At 44.7% G+C, this 25669-nt stretch overlaps 1 protein-coding gene across 7 annotated transcripts in view; it reads right to left on the bottom strand.

Moving 5' to 3' along the window:
* Window positions 1-15058, bottom strand: part of LOC147637020 (transcription factor bHLH140-like) — a 54414-nt gene extending 39356 nt beyond the window's left edge. For 3 of the 7 annotated variants that reach the window (XM_086800634.1, XM_086800629.1, XM_086800632.1), the window contains exon 1: window positions 14717-14833. In XM_086800634.1, coding sequence (XP_086656760.1) covers window positions 14717-14808 — 92 coding nt within the window. In that variant the 5' untranslated portion in view covers window positions 14809-14833. Of the gene's footprint in view, window positions 1-14673; window positions 14695-14716; window positions 14843-15025 lie in introns of those variants that run through there. The other 4 variants (XM_086800631.1, XM_086800636.1, XM_086800635.1 and 1 more) reach the window with 4 other exon arrangements.
* Window positions 15059-25669: the final 10611 nt, after the last annotated feature.

Below are 25669 nucleotides of genomic sequence, written 5' to 3'. Positions count from 1 at the left end.
CTCCACTAGGCACTTGGCATCGTCGGGAGTCACTTAAGTGCTTAGTGGTATGTGACGACTGTGAAAATACGTCCATAAGGAACAGGATTCAAATGTGTGAGAACTGACTGCTGTTCTAGCTTGCCCTTGAAAGTCTTGGAAAGACGAGGGAAACTTGCTAGGAGGTTCTGTCCTAGGAACCAAATCGATATGATGATCCACAAGATGAGAGGGTGGGATACTGGATGGGAGATCATCCTTAAAAATGTCCGAATGAGAAAGGAGATCTACCAACTGAGGGACTGAAGAAGATGAGACAGCGGTTATCGATGAGATAGAAGCTGTCTGAGCATAAATCAATGCTCCTGCTACTCCCTTGCGGATAGCTCGTCGAGCCTGGAGATGAGAAATCATAGGAATGCCAAGAATGCTCCCATCTCCCCGAATCATAACAGGCTCAGGAAAACCTTTAGAGCTAATAAAGGTGTCCTGTCCCCAATTGGAAATAGGTTCATACTGACGAAACCACTGGATTCCTAAGATCATGTCACATCCCAAAAGAGGAGAGACAATGAAATCTCGTTGGAATGAGGTCTTTTGAACTTGAAAAGAAAATTGTTGTGCCTGTTGAGATATGTGGGTGCGGAGACCAGGTGTAAACCCGTCTATCTCCAAATGATAGGGCACTAAGGTACAGCTCATGTTGGTAGCCAATTGGGGAGAGATGGCGTCCTCAGAACTGCCCATGTCAAAAAGGATTATGAACTGGTGGCCCTTGGTAGAGCCATAAGCTCGGATCAAGCTTTTCTGTGTGGTTGTAGCCTCACCCTCCTGCTTAGCATCAAGTACCACGGATGGCATGGGATGCATAGAAGGTAAGATCTGAACCGCATTGGTGGTAGCAGGCGGGTCTAGAGGAGCGGGGGGATACTGTGGCAACTGTGGCAGAAGGCTCTTTGGAGGCTTGCTCCGCTTGCCTTTTTGGACAATCCTTCTTACCATGCCCAATGGTATGACAGAAAAAACATCAGTTTTCTGAATGATAATGTCTTTGCTCCTCTGGAGGAAGATAGCCTCCAGTGATGCCTGCTTTAGCCTTTTCCTCAGGGGTCTTCTTAGGCTTGGGTTCCTTACCCCCTGAACTAGAGCTAGGACTGTTGTCTGTCTTAGTGTCTTTAGAAAACGAATTACCCTTCCCTAGTTGGGGTTTGGTACTGGACTATGATGACTGCTTGGGCTTGCCTCCGTTCATCTTCATTTCTTCATTCTGAGCGAAAGTCAAAGCCTGGTCATATGTACTGGGTTCAAAGTTACGAACAGTGAACCAAATGTTAGGATCCAATCCACGAATGAATTGCTCTATCTTGGCCTGCGCAAATAACCCCAACTGCTGTGCTAAAGTAATAACCTTTCCGAAAAACTAAAGCATTGGGGATCCATTCTGTCTGAGTCCATAGAACTCATATGCCAGACCGGTCATGTACTGGGGCGAGAGAAATCTGGTCTTTAGGTCATGGACAAAGGTATCCCAGCTAAAAGCTGTGACCCCTGTGGTCTGGTCTGTATAGAGATTATACCAATGCTATCACCAAGTGACTGCCTCACCAGTGAGATGGGGAGCCGCTACGTGGACTCTATCCTGAGGATCTATGATCCTAGCTAATGGAAAATGAGCAATAAATTGATGAATAAACTGATTTACTGCTAAATGATCACACTTACCATCATACTTATTGAAATTAGGTTGACTTCGAATGACGGTAGTTGATGCTGCGGACTGTTGGCTGGTGGCACCTAAGGTTGGGAATGCTGAAGAGAGGTGCTAGTATCTAAGATGGATGGCCTCCTTTTTCCTTTGCTGCTCGAGTAACATACGTTCTCGATCGAGCTCTCGTTGGTACTCCCAAGCAGCGAGTTCAGCCTGACGCCGGTCTTCGTCGATCTTGCGTTGGGCTTCCTCATAGTCCCATCTTTCTGCTTTTTCTTGTTGCTTTCTAGCTTCTGTTTCTGCTTTTTCTTCTCTCCTTCGGGCCTCATCTTCTCTCCTTTGTTGCTCCATCTGAAAGAAGAGGGAGATGTAGTCGGGTGCTGCTGGAGGCAGAGGAGGACGTGCTCCTGCTGCCTCCAAGAGTTGGAGACGCTCCATAAGCAGCTGGTTCTAAGCTCTAAGAAGAGCTATGGTGTCTGCGGTAGACGGAAGAGCAAGGCCTCCTTCGGGGGAGACGTCTTCCGGCTGATGAGTACTCTCCTCTGTGGACATGATGCTGAAGTCGGTGGTCGTGTCAGAACGCAATCTAACCATCCAAGGATGCCCTCACGCTAGGATACGGTGTGTGTGGACAAGCTGAATCTGATACCAATGTAACATGCAGCGGAAGTCTTCGTATTGGAGGATCCTGTCACACAAATGCTCACACCGTCTTCTGTATCCTGAGTTTCGCGACTTTAGCAATCCACTTTAATACTTCAAACTTTAGAGAGATATGAGAGAAAGAGATGAGAACTGTACACCGTATGGGGTCCCGAATTACCCACTGAAGGGCCCCCTATCCCGTTACCGAGATAGTATTTGCTTTATTATCTTTAAAGAGACTGACGATAAGCCAAACGCAAGACCTTTGAAGACCAAGTGTTGGGCTGAACTGTGCACTGCTGTAGAAGCACCAAAGATGTCCAATCTCAAGCCTATGCACTCTTCCCAAGGGAATGAGGGAGGGATGCAAAGCTAGGGGTAAGAGAGGGGCTGTTTGGGACTATTCCAGACTGTATATGAATGCTGTAAATGAATGTAAATGCTGCGTTTTACCTTCACCAAGTGGCTGGAGCAAAACGATGAATGGATGAATGCTGAAAACTGTATGGATGCAGAAAACGCAAGATGGACTGAAGGCTGAATGCTGAACTGTTGCGTTTTACTGATGTGGATGGCTGAATGCTCATGAGTTTGAGGCGCCTAGAGCTGTAGGAGACAAACGTTGAAGAGAGACGGCTGAAACTGCAATCGCCTAGGCTCCTGAAGCTGAGGATGACAAGCGCTTGATGGCTCTCTTGCTGAATATGATGAATGACTAAATGATTATGCAAAGCCTCTATTTATATGGACAAGATGTGCCAGTCAGCTGGCTACAGTGCCGGCCGATTGCACATGTCCAAATAAAATGTCTAAATGATGTATAAAATGCTAAAAATGCTGGGAAAAATACCAAAAAAATCCTAGATAAATCCTGGATGCTATTTGGGGTTCTTGCAATGGTCTAGATGCTATGCATGAATGCTGTGCAATATGCAGGATGCTTTCTAATGCAAACCCTAAGGTTTCTACTGACTGTATATGCATGAATGCGTCTCTTTAAGTGGGTTAAGGGACTTAGACTGACTGACTGACTTAGCATGACTGACTGACTGACTATGGCTGAGAATGACCTACGTAGCTCGTTCCTGACTTATCCTGGACTGAGGATTACAATGGGGTCACAGCGTACGACAAATATCATCCTAAATGGAACTAATACGGTACAAATGTTGCACTACTTATGATGAGACAATTTGTCACCATGCACTACAGTGCAGAGTACATGTGACAACAGCCGACAGCCCTCCCACACCCAGAAAAAATGGAAAAATACATGGAAAGTGAGGAAAAATGGGGAACACCTAAAATGGGTGGGCACACCCACAACAAAGGCCCTAGTGTAATGTACAGACAGGAGATGACTGCTAACAGAGGGTTGCCGCTTGGAACTTGGAACTTGGAACTTGGCAAGGGGCTTGCCGTTTGCCACTTGGTCCTTGAGGCTTGAAAGTTGAGGCTTGGAGGTTGGAAGAGGCTTGAGGGAGAGAATGCTTGTGTGAGAGGCTTGGTCCTTGGGCCTTGACCACCGCTTATGTGTGTGAGCTTGGAGGAAGTGTGTGTGTGTGTGGCTTGAAGCTTGAGCAATAAGCAATGAGACTTTAACTTCCTCGACTCTAGAGGCTTGAAGGCTTGAAGGTGTGTGTGTGAAGAAGTGCGTGTGTGTGCTTGTTCTCATATAGATAGGAAAGAGGGAGAGGCAAGAGTCTTGAAGAGGCAAGGCAATAGGGAGAGGCTAGAGGCAAGAGGGAGGTGGCATTAGGGACACATGTGGCATGTGTCACCAACCTGGACATTTCCCAGTCTGAAAGGGGTCTGGTGGACTCCAAGATGCTTAAATATTTGGAAAGTACAAGCTTTGGGAATGGGGGATTATCCTAGAATACAAAGGACCACACTCCTAAAATTTAGGAGAGTTGCTATTTTTGGCCCGACTCCGATGGAAATTCTGTTCGCGTCATTACATCTGGAATTGAGCAGATACCAAGAGTTGGCAAAGTGCCTATGACAGAATGTCTACCAGTTGGGATATTTTTAGAGGTAAAGATTATGGAAGGACCCATCTCTTAGATTGGGACATGTGGCAAGAAAGTGGACCAAAGTGAGACAAGTGGCCTGACACTTGTTAGAAAAAGGATCAAAGTGAGACAAGTGGCCTCACACTTGTCACTTCAGCTATTGTGTGGCTCTCCACTTGTCATCTTAACCTTCTCTTGCCATTTTAGCTCATGGGAGGCCCAAATCTATAAATTGGAGCCCTCTCTCTTCATTAATGGAGGCTCTCTTGCTCCACACTAGCCTCTACCACCGTTACAGGCTGCCCTAATGATGGCTACTCTCTTTCTCTCTCTCTTGAAGGCTGCCCATGAAGAATACCGGCTGTTGGGGACTGTTTTGGAGGCTTCCATCGCGAAGAAATACTGAAGGCAAGGGTATTTAATCATTTATTATGATTTCTAGCCATTGTACTTGCTATACCAGCATTTGTACTTGCTGTACCTGCTGTACCAGCTATCGTACCTACTGTGCCAGCCACTGTACCTGCTGTACCAGCCCTTGTACTGGCTGTACCAGCTTTTGTACTTGCTGTACCACCCTTGTACCAGCTGTACCAGCTTCTGTACTTGTTGTACCTGCTGTACCAGCCACCGTACCAGCTGTACCAACCACTGTATCGGCTGTACCAGCCATTGTACCTCTTGTACCGGCTGAATGGAGATTTGTACTTGCTGTACCCTCTCTATTGCATGAAGACCCGTGGTTTTGGGGAAGAATCAGTACCCACACGGAGGTATATGGATTATATTGTTGGCTCGGCATTTCTACAACCTATGTTTCTGCTTGGTTGCCTCGTGTTGGGCTGTGTTATGGCATTTGTATATGGATAATCCGGCATCTCCCGTGGGGAGAGTAAGGCCCTCAAAGCTTGTACATGATATTATTCTCCTTGGGTAATAAAATACTCCAAGGGGGGGGGGTCGGCCCATTCCGGCCTCTATGCGGTGTCACACGTTCAAGCTCCATTTGCAGCATTTGTGGATGTTTTGTCCAACTTTATGTTTTATGCAAAGTGATGATGGATATGTGTTAAGGCTGTGGCCATATTTAAATGTTTTAATATGCATTGATGGTATCAACAAGTGTGTCAAAGGCCCTAGTCCCCCGGGCACTCACCGCCGCGAGTTACATTGGTATCAGAGCATAGGCTTTCTTGGAAGTGGAGGCTTCCTTCTATCAATAAGGAAGAGAAAAGATCTCGAGTGGGGACCACACTTACCATCATTGCTATTAAGCATGGCCAGCCACTTCAGAGCCTATGAAGCAAGAGCATGAGCAATAGACAGCTTGGTCTAAGGATTTATGAATTCACAAAATTTATCTTGGAAGTATGGAGTTGGCTTTATGTGCACACGTTTAGCACTCTTTCCATATGGATATTGTGGATTATATTATCAAGCTTACAGGCAAGCTATATGGAGATATATCTCAGGATATCTGAAGGATATGGTGACGAGATATTTCTTTTGGCTTCATGACAAACCTGGCAAAGAAAAGCTAAGTATACTTTGAGTTTGCAAAGTTAGTGCTTTTGCTATGAAGTGTTTTTGATGTTCACTAACCCTTGTATAGCTATGCAAGGAGAAAGGTGTTGTTGTTTGCCTTGAGATGGTTCAGGGAAACATTGTTTATGGTTCCCTTTAATGGGATGAATTCTTTTCATGGCTTCCTTTATTGGGATGGAATATATCTATGGAGATTTCTTTCTTGGACGAGATTTATATAGATATTGGGCTTAACAGGCAATTTCTATGGACGAATCTGTCCGAGTTTATAAAGAAGAAATCTTTGGATCTCTCATGGATATGATGCTTTTATGGATAAAGTCCACCTCTACTCCAAGGTGTGTGGTTAGCACAGAGTGTATGAGGCCTATCTGGAGGCTTTTCAGTTGCGGTCAACTGATTAGAAGCCGGGGGGAATGTCACAAACCCCTATATAGATATTGGGCTTAACAGGCAATTTCTATGGACGAATCTGTCCGAGTTTATAGAGAAGTAATCTTTGGATCTCTCATGGATATGATGCTTTTATGGATAAAGTCCACCTCTACTCCAAGGTGCGTGGTTAGCACAGAGTGGATGAGGCCTATCTGGAGGCTTTTCAGTTGCGGTCAACTGAAAAGCCGGGGGGAATGAGGCCTATCTGGAGGCTTTTCAGTTGCGGTCAACTGATTAGAAGCCGGGGGGAATGTCACAAACCCCTATATTCTAGGGACATGCGGATGCGTGTCAGGCCTAGAAACATGCGGATGCATGTATGTATTATACCTGGGCATGTGTATGGATCATATGAGTGGATGCATATGAGTCCAAGGACATGGCACGACATATGTGGACTTTCGGGCGGTGCCCGTGTGGATTCCGGCCATGCACACATGGTGTGTTATGATGGCAGGCGGAATATTTTCAAGTAGCAGAAATGCTTATGGAACTCCAGGTTATCTATGCCTGCGAGTGATTGTTTTATCTTGTTACTTGAGCCCACCTCTCATCCAAGGTGTGTGGTCAGAGTACCAACACAGAGTGCAAGTGGTAAAGTGGACATGACGGGACTTATGTCTATGCCAAGGGTCATGTGGACCGATGTCTTGTTGGCAGGAGACTTATTTTGTCTCGCCCATTTACTTGGGACATGGATTATGATATCTGGCTTATGGGACTGTTTTGTCTCGTCCATTTACTTGGGACATGGATTATGATATCTGGACTTATGGGACTGTTTTGTCTCGCCCATTTACTTGGGACATGGATTATGATATCTGGACTTATGGGACTGATTTGTCTCGCCCATTTATCTTGGGACATGGATTATGATATCTGGACTTATGGGACTGTTTTGTCTCGCCCATTTACTTGGGACATGGATTATGATATCTGGATTTATGGGACTGTTTTGTCTCGCCCATTTATCTTGGGACATGGATTATGATATCTGGACTTATGGGACTGTTTTGTCTCACCCATTTATCTTGGGACATGATTATGATATCTGGACTTATGGGACTGTTTTTGTCTCGCCCATTTATCTGGGGACATGATATTGATATTGGTATTATGGAGACTTATTTAGTCTCGCCCATTTCTTTGGGACATGGATTCTTCAGTTATATTGGAATTTTGAGACTGTCTCGTCTCGCCCAATCGATGGGACATGATTATATCTTGAATATATGGCTTGAAGATTAAAGTTGCGGACAACTTTAAAGAAGCTAGGGAGGATGTCACCAGCCTGGACATTTCCAGTCTGAAAGGGGTCTGGTGGACTCCAGGATGCTTAAATATTTGGAAAGTACAAGCTTTGGGAATGGAGGATTATCCTAGAATACAAAGGACCACACTCCTAAAATTTAGGAGAGTTGCTATTTTTGGCCCGACTCCGATGGAAATTCTGTTCGCGTCATTACATCTGGAATTGAGTAGATACCAAGAGTTGGCAAAGTGCCTATGATAGAATGTCTACCAGTTGGGATATTTTTAGAGGTAAAGATTATGGAAGGACCCATCTCTTAGATTGGGACATGTGGCAAGAAAGTGGACCAAAGTGAGACAAGTGGCCTGACACTTGTTAGAAAAAGGATCAAAGTGAGACAAGTGGCCTCACACTTGTCACTTCAGCTATTGTGTGGCTCTCCACTTGTCATCATAACCTTCTCTTGCCATTTTAGCTCATGGGAGGCCCAAATCTATAAATTGGAGCCCTCTCTCTTCATTAATGGAGGCTCTCTTGCTCCACACTAGCCTCTACCACCGTTACAGGCTGCCCTAATGATGGCTACTCTCTTTCTCTCTCTCTTGAAGGCTGCCCATGAAGAATACCGGCTGTTGGGGACTGTTTTGGAGGCTTCCATCGCGAAGAAATACTGAAGGCAAGGGTATTTAATCATTTATTATGATTTCTAGCCATTGTACTTGTTGTACCAGCATTTGTACTTGCTGTACCTGCTGTACCAGCCACCGTACCTGCTGTACCAACCACCGTACCAGCTGTGCCAGCCACTGTACCTGCTGTGCCAGCCACTGTACTGGCTGTACCAACTTCTGTACTTGCTGTACCACCCTTGTACTGGCTGTACCAGCTTCTGTACTTGCTGTACCACCCATTGTACCGGCTGTACCAGCTTCTGTACTTGTTGTACCTGCTGTACCAGCCACTGTATCAGCTGTACCAGCCATTGTACCTGTTGTACCGGCTGAATGGAGATTTGTACTTGCTGTACCCTCTCTACTGCATGAAGACCCGTGGTTTTGGGGAAGAATCAGTACCCACACGGAGGTATATGGATTATATTGTTGGCTCGGCATTTCTACAGCCTATGTTCCGGCTTGGTTGCCTCGTGTTGGGCTATGTTATGGCATTTGTATATGGATAATCCGGCATCTCCCGTGGGGAGAGTAAGGCCCTCAAAGCTTGTACATGATATTATTCTCCTTGGGTAATAAAATACTCCAAGGGGGGGGTCGGCCCATTCCGGCCTCTATGCGGTGTCACACGTTCAAGCTCCATTGTCACGATTGTGACGTGTTTATATATCAGATTCTCTCTTCATTGCTGATTATTGTTGCAGATGCAAAGAGTTACCAGCCAAAGGGAACCCCTACCCTCGACTGGTTGCGACTCTTCGTCAAAGGATGTACCTCTTCATCGAATAGCCACATCTCTTCGACGAATGGTTGTATCCCTTAGTGAATGGTTGTGCCTCTACATCGACTAGACACATCCCTTAGCCTAAAAGTTGTACCCTTTCGTCTAAGGTCATGTCCTTTCATCAAAGGACATGCCTTTTCAAATGTGTCTCTTCATCTCCTATATAAGAGACCTATTGTACTCAGTTTAATAACAACAAGTCGATTCAATCTTGTCTCAAGTGTTCTCCTGAAGGTTCTTGTTCTAAGTTAATTACTTAAGTAGTAATTAGTACACAATATGTAGGATTAACAACATAATCCTCACAGTGGTATCAGAGCAAATTTTTTCCTACCCGTGGGTTGTGAAGCCCTCACCCTCTCCGCGGCACTCCCTCATCCACCTCTCCTTTCGGTGTTGTATGGAAGAAGCAGAGCGATGGTGGACTTGGCGTGAATCCTTGCTCGTAGTAATGTAAACAAGCAGCAAACCTTTTTTTCCGCCCTGTGAGATGCCCAAACCCTAACCCTAAAATCAACCCGCCCAAACCCTAAAATTGGGTGTAGCAAGTGTTGAATGGAAGAGCAGGAGAGAATGCCCTATTTAATTCTACCCAATTTTTCCAATTTTGCTTGATTAAGCATTTTCCCAATTTTCTATCAAAAAAAAAACGATGGGAAGCAGAGAAGCAGAGAAGCAGAAACTCACATCAAAGTGCTTGTAGTATGCCTGTGTTCTACTGGAGGCCCTCATCGCATCTTTTCGGGCTGCATTTCTCTCCACGCAGGGTCGCCACCCTTCGATCTTGCCTCTTCACGTTTTCTTTTAAAACGTGACGTTTCATATATTTTAAAAAAAACCAAAAGCCTTATAACTTAAGGCTTATATTAAGCCTTATTACACGTGGCTTCACCAGCCACGTGAAGCGACCGGCAGCCAGCACCTAACGGCGAGCGCCAGCGCACGCAAGGAAACCGCCAGCGAGGAGCAGCAGCGCACACATTAAAAAAATAAAAAAAGCAGGAGAACTCGACGGCCAGCCAGCGACCTGCGATTAAAAAAAAAAGGCGAACACAACGGCCAGCCTCCAGCGCATTTTAAAAAAAAAAAAAGGGGGCCAACGGCAGCATGTGGCTTCATCTACGAATTCTGTCAGCCACTTCCCAGGTTCGCTCTCTCTCCTCCAGCGCTGGCCCATTTGCAAGTACCATCTTGCGCGAGCAATGGCAGACGAAGTTTTCGATGTGCCCGTTCCGTATCTCTCGTATGTAGACGAGGTTCCCAAAGACGAACTGCCGGCGAATCCTCTCCCTTCACAGGAGATTATTGTCATCCCGGATTCACCCATGTCTGAGCCAGAGGTGATCATTATCCCCGATTCCCCGAACCAGTTCCCGCACTAGTTCCAGTTCCTGCACCACAGGCATCACATTTGCCCCAGGATTATCTGAGTGTCGGGTAGATGCAGTGAACACTGTTATGATCAAGAGATGGTCTCCATATTGACGGCTATACACAAATCCTTGGAGCAGCAAAATGCACAGCAACAAGCTGCATTCCAGCGGTTTGAAGCCATGTTCCATCAACAACCAAAAGCTCGTATCGATGAGCTTCAACATGTTTCTCAACAAAAATTCTCACACCCTAAGCATGGTTATTCAGAGACAAGCAGACACAAAGTATCTTCGTGCGAGCAACGCAAGCCTCAGCATGGATATTCTTGGAAATGTTACAGTTCTAAGCAACCAACTTCTTATTGGAATCATCAGCAACAGAAGCAGCAACATGAAGCTTCCAAAGGATCACATCTTGGAAAGAAATCCGCCATATCAAGATGGGCTTACTTAGTGGCACGTGTGTCCGACCCTAGTCAAGTACTCGGTCGTGAGCGCCGCGACGTTGGACAAGTTTCCCCTCGCGAGCAATGCCCTACATTCAAGTCCTTGCAAGCTCTTGGTGGCAGTGTTGAAGACTTACTCATTCTCACGTTGTGCAAGAGGATCCTTGGGAGGTCTAAGAGGCGCAAAAAACCTCAACCTCCCCCTTCTACATTGGAAGCCTTAATACCTGCTGAGAAAGCTGAAGATTCAGAAGATTCTGGTACATGTGTGACAAATACAATGTCCACAATCCCTTTTCTTGCCGTGACCCAGGCAGAAGCAATAGCCTCGTCACCGCCCGTGCAAAACGGAGTCTTTGCCTCTGACCAGATACCGGACGCCATGGTGAATGATGATTCTTCAAAAATGAAGACTCCAGTCCTTACCTTCAGTGGTGCAAATGAATCTTTGGACATAACTTGTCCCGAGAACAACTTTCTAAGCAAAGAAAAGCATATGGAAGATATTTCTTCTTCATCTACGACAACACTTCAAGACTTTTGTGTTCCAGAAAAATCAGTGGAATCCCTTTCAGACATCCAACAGGTGGTTGTCACCTCTCAGCCGGAAAGCGTGGTGACACAATCAGATAATTTACCAATAGTTTCACTTGAAGCAGATAAAGATTCAATCTTTTCTTGGACAAAGCTCGAAGTTACCAATGATGTTAACAAAAGAGTTCCAGATATGATTCTCATACTTTCGGTAAAGATGAGACAAGTTGCAGATACAGTTAATATTCAGTTTGGTATATACAAGATTGTTATGGTCAACAATAATGCCATGACATGGGATCTAGCAGCTAGAGCTTTGGATGCAGAAGCAATTCAATCATTTCCCTTCTTCCAGAGTCTCAACAACTACCCTTGGGTTTTATTTTAAATGGGAGGGAATGTCACGATTGTGACGTGTTTATATATCAGATTCTCTCTTCATTGCTGATTACTGTTGCAGATGCAAAGAGTTACCAGCCAAAGGGAACCCCTACCCTCGACTGGTTGCGACTCTTCGTCAAAGGATGTACCTCTTCATCGAATAGCCACATCTCTTCGACGAATGGTTGTATCCCTTAGTGAATGGTTGTGCCTCTACATTGACTAGACACATCCCTTAGCCTAAAAGTTGTACCCTTTCGTCTAAGGTCATGTCCTTTCATCAAAGGACATGCCTTTTCAAATGTGTCTCTTCATCTCCTATATAAGAGACCTATTGTACTCAGTTTAATAACAACAAGTCAATTCAATCTTGTCTCAAGTGTTCTCCTGAAGGTTCTTGTTCTAAGTTAATTACTTAAGTAGTAATTAGTACACAATATGCAGGATTAACAACATAATCCTCACATCCATTTGCAGCATTTGTGGATGTTTTGTCCAGCTTTATGTTTTATGCAAAGTGATGATGGATATGTGTTAAGGCTATGGCCATGTTTAAATGTTTTAATATGCATTGATGGTATCAACAAGTGTGTCAAAGGCCCTAGTCCCCCGGGCACTCACCGCCGCGAGTTACAGCATGGGCATTGGAGGTTGAGGCAAGAGGGAGGTGAGGATAGGTCCTAGGATAAGGGCCCCCAAGACTCAAGAGGGAGGTGAGGATAGGTTGAGGCCCAAGAGGCAAGAGGGGCAAGAGGGGCAAAAGGAGGGCCACTATGGCCCTTGTGACTATGGGCCAAAGGCCTTGAACTATGGCCCAAAAAGGCCCCCAAGAGGACGTCCCGCAACGGTCATAAAACTGATAGGTGGGCTGCCCAACGGTCACTTGACTGTCCCCCACACCATCCCTACCTAGATCCATCCCCGTCCCTTGTGAGGGACGCCTCTAGGGGGGCGTCCGACCGTCCCTGTTCCTACCACGTCCCGACACGGCATCCCCACGTCCCATCCTCCCGTCCCCTACGTCCCCTGTGACTATGCTTCAAAGATTACCCACAACTTCTTCAGGCATATTTGGAGGTTTTTCACTTGAGGTCAATTGTTTAGAAGCCAAGGGGATGTCACCATTTGGCCACCCATGGTGGAAGTGAATCTAGGTGTAGTGGGAAGATGGGTGGTGGTGGTGGTGGCGGTGAGGATGGTCGGGAAAAGCTAAGGCTAAAGGAGAGATAGGCATGGTCGGCTACAAGGGGGGCGGGTATGGATGTGGCTAAAGCCAGAGATCCCATCAAGTTATCCACTGTACTCAAGCCTCCGCCATGTGGGAAGCATGTGAGCTCCGGAAGAAGGCCAACGGGCATCCCGTTGAAGATGCCTAAGCCATGTGTGGTCCGTAGCACAAGGAACTCTCTCCTCATGCTGTATGGGAATACACTCTGGCATCCCATACCACTAGAGTTGTACAAAAAAGTATGTGAAAACAAGCATCATGACTTAGAGTCTCTAGAGTCAAGACTATTAAGCCATTCCTAGACCCACCAATGTGTGCGCGATTTCAAACTTGAATCCACTTAGCGAAAGCCTCCTGACACCACTTGACAACCTTACGCTTATTAGTTGGTGAAGGCATGAAGCACCCATCAACCTTGGGCCCGATGCTATCCTCTCTCAAGGGACCTAGATAATGCTCTCCTGTTTATCTTCTGGCTTTATTGTAAAAACCTAGCCATCCCAAGATTCTGATACACAGTCTGTATAAGGTCACAAATGTAGGGGCTACACATTGACCCCCATTTTTACCCAGTTGGAGGATTTGTACATGAGATGTGCAAGTTTTATCATACGACATGCTTCAGCCACTACAAGGCTAACCTTGTAGTTTTGTATCTCTTTCATGTGGTTGATTCGTCTAGAGAGTTAGTTGTTGCATGATTCAATTACTTTCATTGTAACATGCTTGGTCCCATAGATTGTTTGGTCTTTTGTAGACGTTAATATACTCTCTCCCTCTCTCTTATCAGCCAGCCAAGACATAAGCTTTGTTGGATAAACTGGATATTAAATGGTTGAACCATAGTCTCATGCCTCTCTTTTAGGATATTTTTGACAAAAACAGAAGCTAGACTATTTCTAGCTTATTGATCTCCCATAAGGAGCATCGTACACACGTTTTTTGAATAATATAAAAGTTTCTTCTTCTTCTTCTTGTGCTTCCTCAAGACATAGCTCTAGTAGGGTAGAGGTGGTAGCTCAAGTGGTGAGATGTTTGTCTTGGGACCGGAATGGGTTAAAACTCCCACTAGGTGCTCTTTCGGCGGCATCACTTACCAGCGGACAAAAGCGCGAAATGCGCCTTCAGGCGATGAAAAATGATAACTATGGGAGAATCTTGGGCTTTCACCATAACTATGGGAGAATCTTGGGCCTAAGGCCAGTCGGTGAAAAAAGAAAAAGCTGGACATTTATGGGATGCCCAAAGATAGTGGACTCACTACAATAGATGCTTTATACCTTTGTAAAGGTTTCAGTTCCACTAACTGAGGTGGGTTCATCCTGCCTTATCAAAACAAATTTTCTGCTCTGTACACAAAGCTAGGAATTTCAATCTTAAGCAGATTCTGATGTAGAAAACCAATATCTGTCTGCAAATGGTGTTTGAAAACTTGGGTTCCCGAGGAGATCCAACCCTTGGTCACAATATTCTCTTTGCATGGTGAAACTCCACACCAAGCCCAAGGCTAGAAAAAAATCTTAGCCTCCCTTTCTTGAATCACTATCTTAATCATACTCTTCCGTTCTTAATCACTAACCCATTCTTAATCACCATTCATAACTACCTTTCTTAATCACCATCTATAACTACCTTAACCTCACTTTATAATCTCTAGGCAGAAAAATGATCACTTACAGCATCTCACACATACAGAGACGTAGCTGAAGGACATATATACCTCCACTTTGAAGCATGCCTTCGCATATCGCAATTCACGTGTGACACCGAATTCCTCTGCAGTAATCCCGACTTTTTTAGCAAAACAAGCATTAACTAGTCCTTGATTTTATTGGCCGACTTTTTTAGCAAAACAAGCATTAACTAGTCCTTGATTTTATTGGCCATTTTGATTTAATGATACAAATCATTAAGCAAGCATGCTTTACCTCAAGGTTGCTATACATTAAAGTAAGAGGGCTTAACTAGTCCTTGATTTTATTGGCCATTTTGATTTAATGATACAAATCATTAAGCAAGCATGCTTTACCTTAAGGTTGCTATACATTAAAGTAAGAGGGCTTAACCACCAAGGTTAAGGTTCAACATTTCCGCTTTCAAAGGACCGGGCTCTCATGAAGTAGTGCCATGGGTTGAATGTATGAACTTGGGTTCCTACACTTGTTTGCCTCTTCTCCAGTGGGGGCCTTTTCTAAGGGTCTCGGTTCAGATCGGGCCCGCAGAAATTTGATAATCTTTAGTTGGCCTCCTGAGCTATCGCGCGAGCATAGTCTGAATCGACCCCAAGTGTGTGTAAAGACCCTAAGTCTTGTTGTTTTTGTTGTGTGTTGGGAAGACTTGACTACATCAACAGACTATGCCATTGGGCACCTTTCTATCTCTAAAGTGATCAAACTCATCTATTAGTTTTGACTATTGATTGGGCACAACCTTGCTATCTCTAAAGTGACCAAAAGCATAACTAGTAAATTGCATGTGCATAGCAATTGGCCCTCAGTCCACAAAAGCATCTAACACATCACAACAAAAAACAAAGCCTACATAAAATGCACACCCCTATTAAAATCGGTGTTTTGGCCATGAGTGTTGCTCTCTCTCTCTCTCTCTCTCTCTCTCTCTCTCTCTCTCTCTCTCTCTCTCTCTCTCTCTCTCTCTCTCTCTCTCTCTCTCTCTCGTATATGTGTTGGTCAAACAAAAAGAAGTGATGTTTAAAATGCAACAAAGTTTGTAAATCTAAACTTTTCATGAAATTCTCTTCTAAAACACCTTCTATTCTCTCTTATGCCTTGACGAACATGGTTATTGGTATTTTGATCCGATGCATACGCGGTTTTGGTTTCTTTGTTACTTGTTAAAGCTAGATTTGTGGATGGTTCTCATGAAGGAGATTTTTCTCATGATTTGTATCATGATGATTAAGAGCTCCAAAAAACATTTTGTAAAATTCCTTATCATTTTTTGACTTTACAAGATAATTTATTATATAATGGAAAGAAAAGGCTAAACCCTACAAAACAACAAAAAAGCAAAGATAGAAGTAGAAGTAGTTGAAAATTAGAAGTTGTCCTTGGGTGAATGAGATTAGCTTTGTAATTAATAACTACATTTTATTATTAATAACTAAATTATGTGAGAATGTAATATAAATTATGTGAGAACGTAATATAAAGAGTTGTAGACTTGAGTGCAAATTAATATAAAGAGTTACAAACTTGAGTTTAAATATTTTAACTTGGATTGCAACTCTAGTTCGATTCCCAAGATTTGGTGTTAGACTCACTTAGGCCCAAGTACTTTGGGGGGCTAGGATTAGGTTCCAACTTTTAGATACAAGTCCAAAACCACTGAGATTTTTTTTTTTAAAGGGACCTTAAAGGGGTTTGTGTGAGGCAAAGGGAAAGTCTATAAGAGAGCATCATAAAACGTTCAGCTAGCTAGTGTAATACAAATTCTGCCATGGATGTGAGATCCCGCACACTGTGGGCAAGTATGTGAGCTGCTATGAACATGTAAGGGCACCTTGAGAGCTGCTATGAACAGGTAAGGACACCTTGTGAGCTGTTATGAACAAGTAAGGACACCCTGTGTTAGTCATAACCTCTATGGGGACACTCATTATTTTATTTTGAGATATTTTATTTTGGATGCACCTTTTATTTATATCATCTACCTTATTGATATGTTTAATCAGTTGTGTGCATTGGCATGATATAGTCAGGATTAATGTGTTTAATCAGCTGACTAATATTATTTTGGATGTGGGCGACGATTAAGTGGCGAATTATGTATTAATCGCGGGTGAAACATGTGTTGGACCACTATGAGATATTTTGAAAGACATGTGAACACCTTTTATGGTTTCATATTTTAGCGTTAATATTTTGTAAGGCTAAGGCCTCAAACCCTTGTACATACTAATTAGTCTTTTATACTTTTGGTAGGCCCAAGACTTTATATTTGTAGCTTGCTATATTTTTTGTAAGATCTTTTACGCTCAAAAACTCAAAAGCACTTGTGCTTTGTTTTTGGAGATATCTTTTTGAAAAGCAAGCGTTCTGATACATTTAAATATGGATGAATAGTACAAGGGCCACACTCATCCAGGGAAGATTCAACCCAATCTTGTGTCGATATTGTTAACCCATGGCGGACATTGAGACGTACTATGTTTTACGTCATTAATTTAAATATTCTAAGTCATGGGCCGGGCTTGTCGGCACCATATGTTAAGGATAAAGGGATTGGGTGATCGCCGATGAGAGGCGCACCTTGAATATCAGCAGGGTAAGGGTTAGGATCGGCCGGCCATGTATGGGTGTCCAAGTGTGAACGGCCAAGTCACCTATAAGAGTCAAATGTAACCCTAAAATCCTCATTCTCATGTGTTGTGAATACAAGAGTGCTCTTGCCTTATCTCTTTGGTTTCCTTCTCCTGCGTGTGTGTGAGAGAGAGAGAGAGAGAGAGTGAGAGAGCGATCGAGCACTGTGTAGCGGCACGGCGGCGGCGGCGAGGCGGTAGAGCGGCGACGGCGGCTCCTTCTTCACTCTGCAACGCGGGAATCCTTCAAGGCGGCGGTTGAGCGGTGAGTGACACACCCTTTGCATTCTGTTTGAGCTTCCTTCCCTGGTTGTATGCTTGTAGCCATTCGTGGCTCGCATACGGTGTCCGGCAAGTCCCCAGCTACGACCTGTGCGGCAAAAGTGCACATTTTTGGCGTCGCTGCCGGGGAGTTGCCCTGCACCAAGCTCCAATCTGCAGCTCGGTTGCTGTGTGAAGTTTAATTTACACTGCAGGAAAGCGACTGTGTGTTTGTTGTTGAGGTGTTTCTGTGTTTTGCAATCTGTCTTCTGCAATTTGTCTTCTGCATTTCTGTTTCTTTTGTTATTTTTCCGCTCCGCGTGTGGGCGTGCGTTCTGTTATCTGGTTATCTGAGTGCGGGGGGGATTTCTGAATCCCCAGATCTGTGCTGTGTGCGAACTACGTCGCGGCCAAGGCTGAACCCTAAAGAAACCCCTGAAAACTTATCTAAAAAAAAACAGAAAATAAAAATTTTTAAAAAAATATAAAAATAAAAAATAAAAAATTAAATTTTATTTTTAAAGAAAGAACCAAACGTGTGGAGAGGAAAGATTTTCTAATTGGAGAAAATTTTTTTGAAAAGAAAGAACCCCAATTGACCCACGACCCCGGCCTCAGTCTCGGTCTCGGACTGTTGATATATATATATAGGAGAGTGAGCCTCCATAGCTTTCTTTCAAGTGAGAGCTTATGGGAAGTCGTGCCCTATATGTAGCCCACTCCCCAAGGAGTAAAGTGAGCATGTGGGATAAAGCCCTCACCCTTTCCTCCACAAGCAAATAGGCTTTTGCCCCTTCCCCCCAAGGGAAACGGACTGTTTTGAGGACTACAGGAGCTCTAGATAGGCGAACACGGTGCTGTAAAGCACACTAGGACCCTTTGAACGATATGCTCGTTTCGAGCTATCACACGCCCTAGTCCAAGTTCGACCATAAGTAAGGGGGTCAAAAACGAGTTAAAAACAATCTAAAAACAAGTAAAAACGGGGTGCGAAACACCTAAGAAACCACTTGTGTGAGTTTCAAGGGTAGTTGCCAACGCACGTAGGGTACCCATGTCACATGCATCTACGTTCTGGTCGGGTGCTAGAGCCTGAGCCACTAGAAAGTGTTTCGGTTTACGCAGGCTCACACCATCCCTCCACGTTAGCATCTTGGCCTTCGGCTGGAACCCAAGGGAGTGCAACCCAAGATCCACGAATAGTGGATAGTGACTCGTCCTCTGACTCAGAAGCCATGGAAGGGCACCTTACCAAGAACCCTGAGGAGACAAGCCAAAACATGCCAGTGTGGGCCCCACAACCCGGATCTAGCATGTTTAGTCGTCTAATAGAGACCTTTAGTAGAGCTACACGCTCGGAACACGCGACAAGCGAAGTAAATGAAGAAGGAGGGGTAGTGGATTCGCCATTCACATCTTATGTAGACCCTACCCTCCCAAAGAGTGTCCATGTGGATATTCTACCCACTTCGTTTAATGAGGGCCCTACTGAGCTACCACATTCTGATGCTCTTCCTAAAGTAGAGGTCCCTAGAAGCTAATCCATAAGAAGTGACATTGCGTCCACTTCAAGAGAACCGTTTGGCACACCAAGTCTGGATGGGATATTTCTCAATGAAAATTGGGAATATGATCTACACACAGAGATTCTAACGGACCTATACACGGGTTACACATACCATGTAGGTTGGTTAGAAGTCCTATGATCTACATCTAGCGCCACTAATCTAGAAGAGCAACAGCAAATGATATGTGAGGTTATTCATAGAATTATCCAAATTGAGAGGCAAAATAGGGGAGTGAACTTAGGTTCCACTGGTCCTATGAGATTTTTGGATACAAGCAAGGCCAAACAACTAACCCTATCACAATTGGAGACTCCCTCGGTGAGTCCCATAGACCCTTCATATGTTGTTTCGCCTGGAGTCTCAATGCAGGTTGAGCCCACGAGCAGTAACTTTAGCTTTCCAACCTTGGCTCAACTTTCCATTAGGGAATCCACAATGCCTACCCCAATGATGAGCATGACAGAAAGCGCACCTGTTACCACTGTAGTTAGTACGACACCGCTACCTAGTGGAACAGTACCTACAATAGCACGTGCCAGTGCTTATCGACCATACGTACCTATCGCTACTCATGCTCATGTAGCTCCTACGCCTCTTAGTATTCCAATGGCGTATGCTCCACGACCGCCTTATCACAACCCTTATCCAAGAGGAGCTAGGCCTCACTACATATCATATCCTACGTCATTTGCCAACATACTCAGACCAACGCCAACTCCTATCAGCCAGGCTATCCCAAAAGTGCCTCCACCAGCTATGCCTGCTCACCTAGGTGATCTCGCCGCGTTTGCTCAGACGATCGGACGATCTATTGCGGAAAACATGCGGGGTATGCCTGAGAGAGAACCTAGAAGCAAGGCAGTACAAGTGGCTAAGCTCACTCAAAACTTCAGTGGTAACGAGGATGTTAGGAAGCACATTGAAGTCTTTGAACACGTGTGTGATTCCTTGGAAGAGCACAATGAGCTGCATAAGTGTAAAGCCTTAGGCTTAACCTTAAGTGGGAAGGCCGGAGATTGGTATCAAACCTTAAGGGTTGAAGAGCGCACTCACTACCCCACTCTCAAGAGATTGTTCTTGAAAGAATATATACGTGAGGGTGTGCTTTGGGGAGTAGCATCTCAACTCCAAAAAGCTGAACGCGAGGAAGGGGAGTCAGTGAGAGACTTTATAAGTCGATTGAAGCATCTAAATTCTCGCTGCACTCCCGACGAGCGCTTCAATAATAACCAACTGCTCGATAGATTCATCCGAGGATTGCGCCACGAGGACATTTACAATGGCCTAGTCATTAGAGGTCTTACAACGTGGGAAGCAGTCACTGCCAATGCAATCCAGTTAGAAGACAACTTGATGATTGCAGGTAAAAAGGTGTCTTCGGAAACAAAATCCGTTAGTTCGCAAGTATCTGGGTACGAGCCAATGACGGTGAAACCTATTGCCAAGGAGCCCAAGATATCTGAAATGTCTGTGATGACCGACCTTACTAAGGCTCTCCAAGAATACTTTAGGGGTAATCGAGCTTCTCAGAATAGCCATATGTACCCAAGAAGAGAGCAACAATGGTGTTCGGTGTGCTTAGGACCACATAGCACGAGTGAATGTCCCACATTCAGAGTCAAATTCAATGGGAATTGCAATGCATGTGGTAAGTACGGCCATCAATCTAAGGATTGCCTAGTACTCAAGCGAATGTTGGCAAATCAGGCACCACTAGCCTGGTCGAACACACCTCAAGTACCCGCGCTAATGCCTGCACAACCTGTCGAGCAACCGTCTCACAGCACATAGTTCCAAGGAATCCGAATGTAGTCCAGTCTGTGCCGTTACCACTGCCAGTGCTAGGACCCCAACCTCCACATCCAAGGATTATCCCAGTAAACCAGATGGGTTGTGAGTCACATAGTGCGTGTGGGGATTATGAAGAGGAGATAGACCCCACTGCTCCATATGGGATTGATACGTTTGAAATGATTCCCCAGTACTACATGGAGGATCATTTCGGGCAAGTCAAGCCTGTATATCAAGCGGCTGCTCTCGCCACAAGAGGGCAAAACCTTAATACCTTGGCGAGGAGACCACCTCTTCAATGCTACGATTGTGGTGGACCGCATCGTGTAGCGGAGTGCCCTAATAGGCTACAGAAGATCGCTACTCAGATGCAACCAAATCAAGGGAGCACATCGGGAATGCCGGTACTTACATGTAATCGTTGTGGCATAGATCATTTGATTGCTCAATGTCCACATAATCCTAATGCACCCAAGATTACGCCATTGAATTTGGTTGAGGTCACCAACCAAGCACGAGAAACCACACCCATTGTACCCGTGAATGTAGTTACACGATCAATGCTTCAAAATCAAAACTACATTCTTGAAGAGAGGGATACCACATCAATCACTCAGGCAAAGAAAAAGAAAACACGGCGGAAGAGATCGCTTAATGCCACGAGCTCCAAGCCTAGTTCAAAGACTAACATAGGGACAGGAGACGACCCCGTGTATATGAATGATCCTGAAGATGATTCTGATTCAATAGAAACCATGGGGACCAAAGCCACTACCTTAAGGGAGGAACCCACTCGGGAGCTCAACGAAGGAGAATCAAGCAAGTACATAAATAAAGGGAAACAGAAGGGAACTTCCTCGGCCCCACAACCAAGTTAGTTAATTCCCTCTCGACCACCCAAACTGACTGAGACTCCCCAAGACAAGCCACGTGGGCCAAAAACCCTCAAAAAAAAGATTGGAACTTACCCAAACCCAGTTGAGGAGATTGAACAAGTGCAACACTTAAGGGGTTTGGTGGAAGAGACACAAAGAGAACTGGAGCCAAACCCGAGAAAAATCAAAATTCCAGACACAGTGTTTCCTAAGCAAGTTCAGCCTCACAGGAACCATAAACCGTTAGCTATTCCTAGTATCATTCGGGAAGAAAGTGAGGATAGGACATCAGGAAGTGGGCAAACACCCTTTTTGCTTGAAAGAATGTTTAGTGAGGGAATGCCTGACCCCATCGAAGAGAAAGTAATTCCATCTTCACCAGTCCCTAGTCAAGGGACGATATCTCGAAAAGTACCATTGAATGTGTCTAAGCTAATGGATTTCATGTCCTCTGAAATCAGAACCACGATCATATCCAAATTATACGGAGATCCTGAGCTATTCTTAGCTCTTCGGGCATTTCTCAATGGAGAACTAAAGGCGGGGCTACCACAATTTACAAATATGGATAGACCCGACACGCTTCAAGATGAAGGGGAACATTGGGATCTACAACCCAACCCAAATGAAGATTCGGTCGTTGAAATACCTGTGAACAAGTTGGGACAGTACTTTGAAGGTGATGAATCTAATGCCACCCTCCCCATTACTACCAAGGGATTAACTCTAAAGGGAATCCTTGATGGTGGTGCTGGAGTGAGCATTGTGACTAAAAACTGTTGGGAATCTATGGGGAGACCTCACCTCGAAGTCACAAACATAGTGGTTAAGATGGCAAACGGAACTATTGCTAAACCTATTGGAATGTTAAGGGACCTTAAGATTAAGGTTCTGGGATACAAGGTACGACATACCTTCATTGTAATGGATTTCTCCAAGCATCCTATGTCATATCAAATGATCTTAGGACGTCCTTTCATGAGGGAAGCACAAATGGTGCATGACTGGTCGAAAAACCATGTCTACCTACAATTCCAGGACTCTGTCATTCGAGTTGATCTTGAGAATGGTCGTGCACATCCTTTAGGAAGCAAGGTTATCATTGATAATCGATCGGATACCACTATTCACTCCGCCCCATTAAGGTATTGCTATACATGCAAAAAAGAGACTGATGATGGGAAAGATTCTCCTTATATGGATGTTCTACCGGGTATGACTGAGTCGGATAACGTGGATTGGGTACACCTAGCGGCAACCATAGACACATGGGGAAATAGAGGCACAAGTTGGGTAACACCTGAGGGGCAAGATATGCCACCGTTAGTGCCAATAAACATGATAGGTGTTATGCACTTGACTCCTGATGGCGAGAAAGTGGCAAACTCCACTGACACTGAAAGTAGCGAAGACTCTGACCAATGCAACTCTGAGTATGAATCTCAAGAAAAAACTGACCCTGAGCCTGAAGGGAAAAATGAATCAAATATTCACCCAAATGTAGAAGCAAGGTGCTCAAGGCCTAGGACAGTGACCTCCTGCAGTTCATCCGAAAGTGAGGGGGACACAAGTGAAGATCGACCAAGTGAGTTCGAATCTGACAGAAACAAAAATCAAAAACTTGGTAAGAAGAAAACGAGACATAAGCGCCAACGCTATCGAGCTAATGTAAGCACTGCAATAAACAAGGAAAGATCCACTGTAGAATGGCTTAGTTATGTAGGAGCCATTGATGCTCATCGGAAGATAGCGGATAATTGGGGACAATACCTCCAAAGTGTCATGTGGTGTATTCCGCAACCTCATGACGTCGCCCAATTAGAAATCAAAGAGAAGCCGAAACTAAGTCGTACTGCAAGAAGGCGGCAAAACCAAGAGTTGGCTCAGCAACAAAAGGAAGCGAAATTGAAAGAAAAAAGCCTGGCACAACAAGAACCAGTAGACTTACACCCCGCACCTGAGCATTTCAAATCATTTATCACAGGGGAACGTAAAGTGGTCTACACAAAAGCCCAACGAACGCCTACCAATGGGAGTAGCGGTGTCTACGATGGCCCTGCGGTAGTTAAGGAGATAGACTTAGCAGATCTGGGTGAGGAGTCTAAACCAGTTTTTATTGCTCAAGACCTCACCAAGGCGGAAGAAGCTGCACTTACGAAGCTTCTCAAAGAATTCAAGGACATATTTGCTTGGACATATCATGATATGAAGGGTGTTCCACCCTCGGTGGTGCAACACACGATTCCAATGATTAGCACTGCTAAACCAGTCCAGCAACGTCCCTACCCAATGAATCCTAAGTACGCAAAGATTGTACAAGAGGAAATTGAAAAGCTTGTAAAATGTGGATTCATATATCCTATTGAGCACTCAGAATGGGTTTCTCCGATAGTCATCGTACCAAAAAAGAATGGGAAACTCAGAGTCTGCGTTGACCTCAAAAAGGTTAATGCAGCCACCAGAAGGGATCATTACCCCCTGCCATATTATGAACATGTGCTTGAAAGAGTGGCAGGCAAGGAGGCATATAGCTTTTTAGATGGGTACCCGGGTTACAATCAGATCACAATTGCAGTCGAGGACCAAGCTAAAACAGCATTTATCACGGAGTTTGGAGTGTTTGCCTTTCGCGTCATGGCTTTTGGCTTGACCAATGCACCTGCAACATTCCAACAATTGATAAACACGGCCTTTAAGGAATATCTAAGGGACTTCTGTGAAGCTTTCTTAGATGATCTTTGTGTTCATTCCTCTTGGGACGAGCACTTGATGTGTTTACGAAAAATATTTGAAAGGTGTAGATTATATCGCATCTCATTGAATCCTTTCAAATGCCAATTCTGGGTTAAACACGGAGTTATCTTAGGGCATATAGTGTCCAAAAATGGGATTTCCACTGACGAGAGTAAAATCAAGGTCATTCTGGAATTGCCCCCACCCACCAACTATAAGGGAGTCCAACGCTTTATGGGCCACGTTGGTTATTATCGAAGATTTATTCTATTCTTCGCCGAGATAGCTCGACCATTGTATAAGCTTCTCATCGAGTTTATTTGGACCGAAGAATGTGACCGTGCCTATGAGCTATTAAAGAAGGCCTTGGCGAGTGCTCCAATCTTGAGAATGCCTAACTGGGATTTACTCTTCCATGTGCATATTGATGCATCAAACTTTGCTATTGGGTGTGTGTTAACTCAACCTGGAGAACACAAGCTAGACTACCCCATTAGCTTTGCCAATCGCGCCAGTTGAACGATGCTGAGATGAACTACACCACTACGGAGCGAGAAGGGTTGGCAATGATATATGCAGTAAGGAAATTTCGTTATTACCTCCTTGCCACCAAGTTTGTTTTCTATGTGGATCATCAAGCATTGTTGTATCTGGTAAACAAGCCATGCTCCACAGGAAGAATCACACGATGGCTATTGATTCTTCTTGAGTTTGATTTCACTGTTGTTGTGAGACCTGGCAAAAAACATGTTATGGCTGATCATTTGTCTCGCATACCTAATGGTGAGGCTCCTACGGGGGTTGATGATGACTTACCGGACACTTCCCTGTTCATGGTGGAGACAATGCCTGAATGGAGTGAGAAGATTGTTAACTTTTTGGTTAATGGCTTCCCACCCAAGGAGCTTCGTAAAGATCTAGCTCGAAAGCTAATCAAAGAATGCGAACCCTATTGCCTGATAGCCGGGACTCTTTATAAAAGAGGAAAGGATGACGTTCTTAGGCGTTGTGCCCGAGAGGATGAGTATCTATACATTTTGCAAGAGGCACATATGGGCGTAGCCGGTGGTCACTTCTCAGGAGACTTAACTGCGCGAAAGATCTTACAATCAGGGTATTGGTGGCCG

This window comes from Cibotium barometz, chromosome 7 (genome assembly GCF_041138505.1).
Source record: "Cibotium barometz isolate CiBa-2024 chromosome 7, ASM4113850v1, whole genome shotgun sequence".
Classification (NCBI taxonomy): Eukaryota; Viridiplantae; Streptophyta; class Polypodiopsida; order Cyatheales; family Cibotiaceae; genus Cibotium; species Cibotium barometz.
This window is presented reverse-complemented; position numbering and strand designations above follow the sequence as displayed.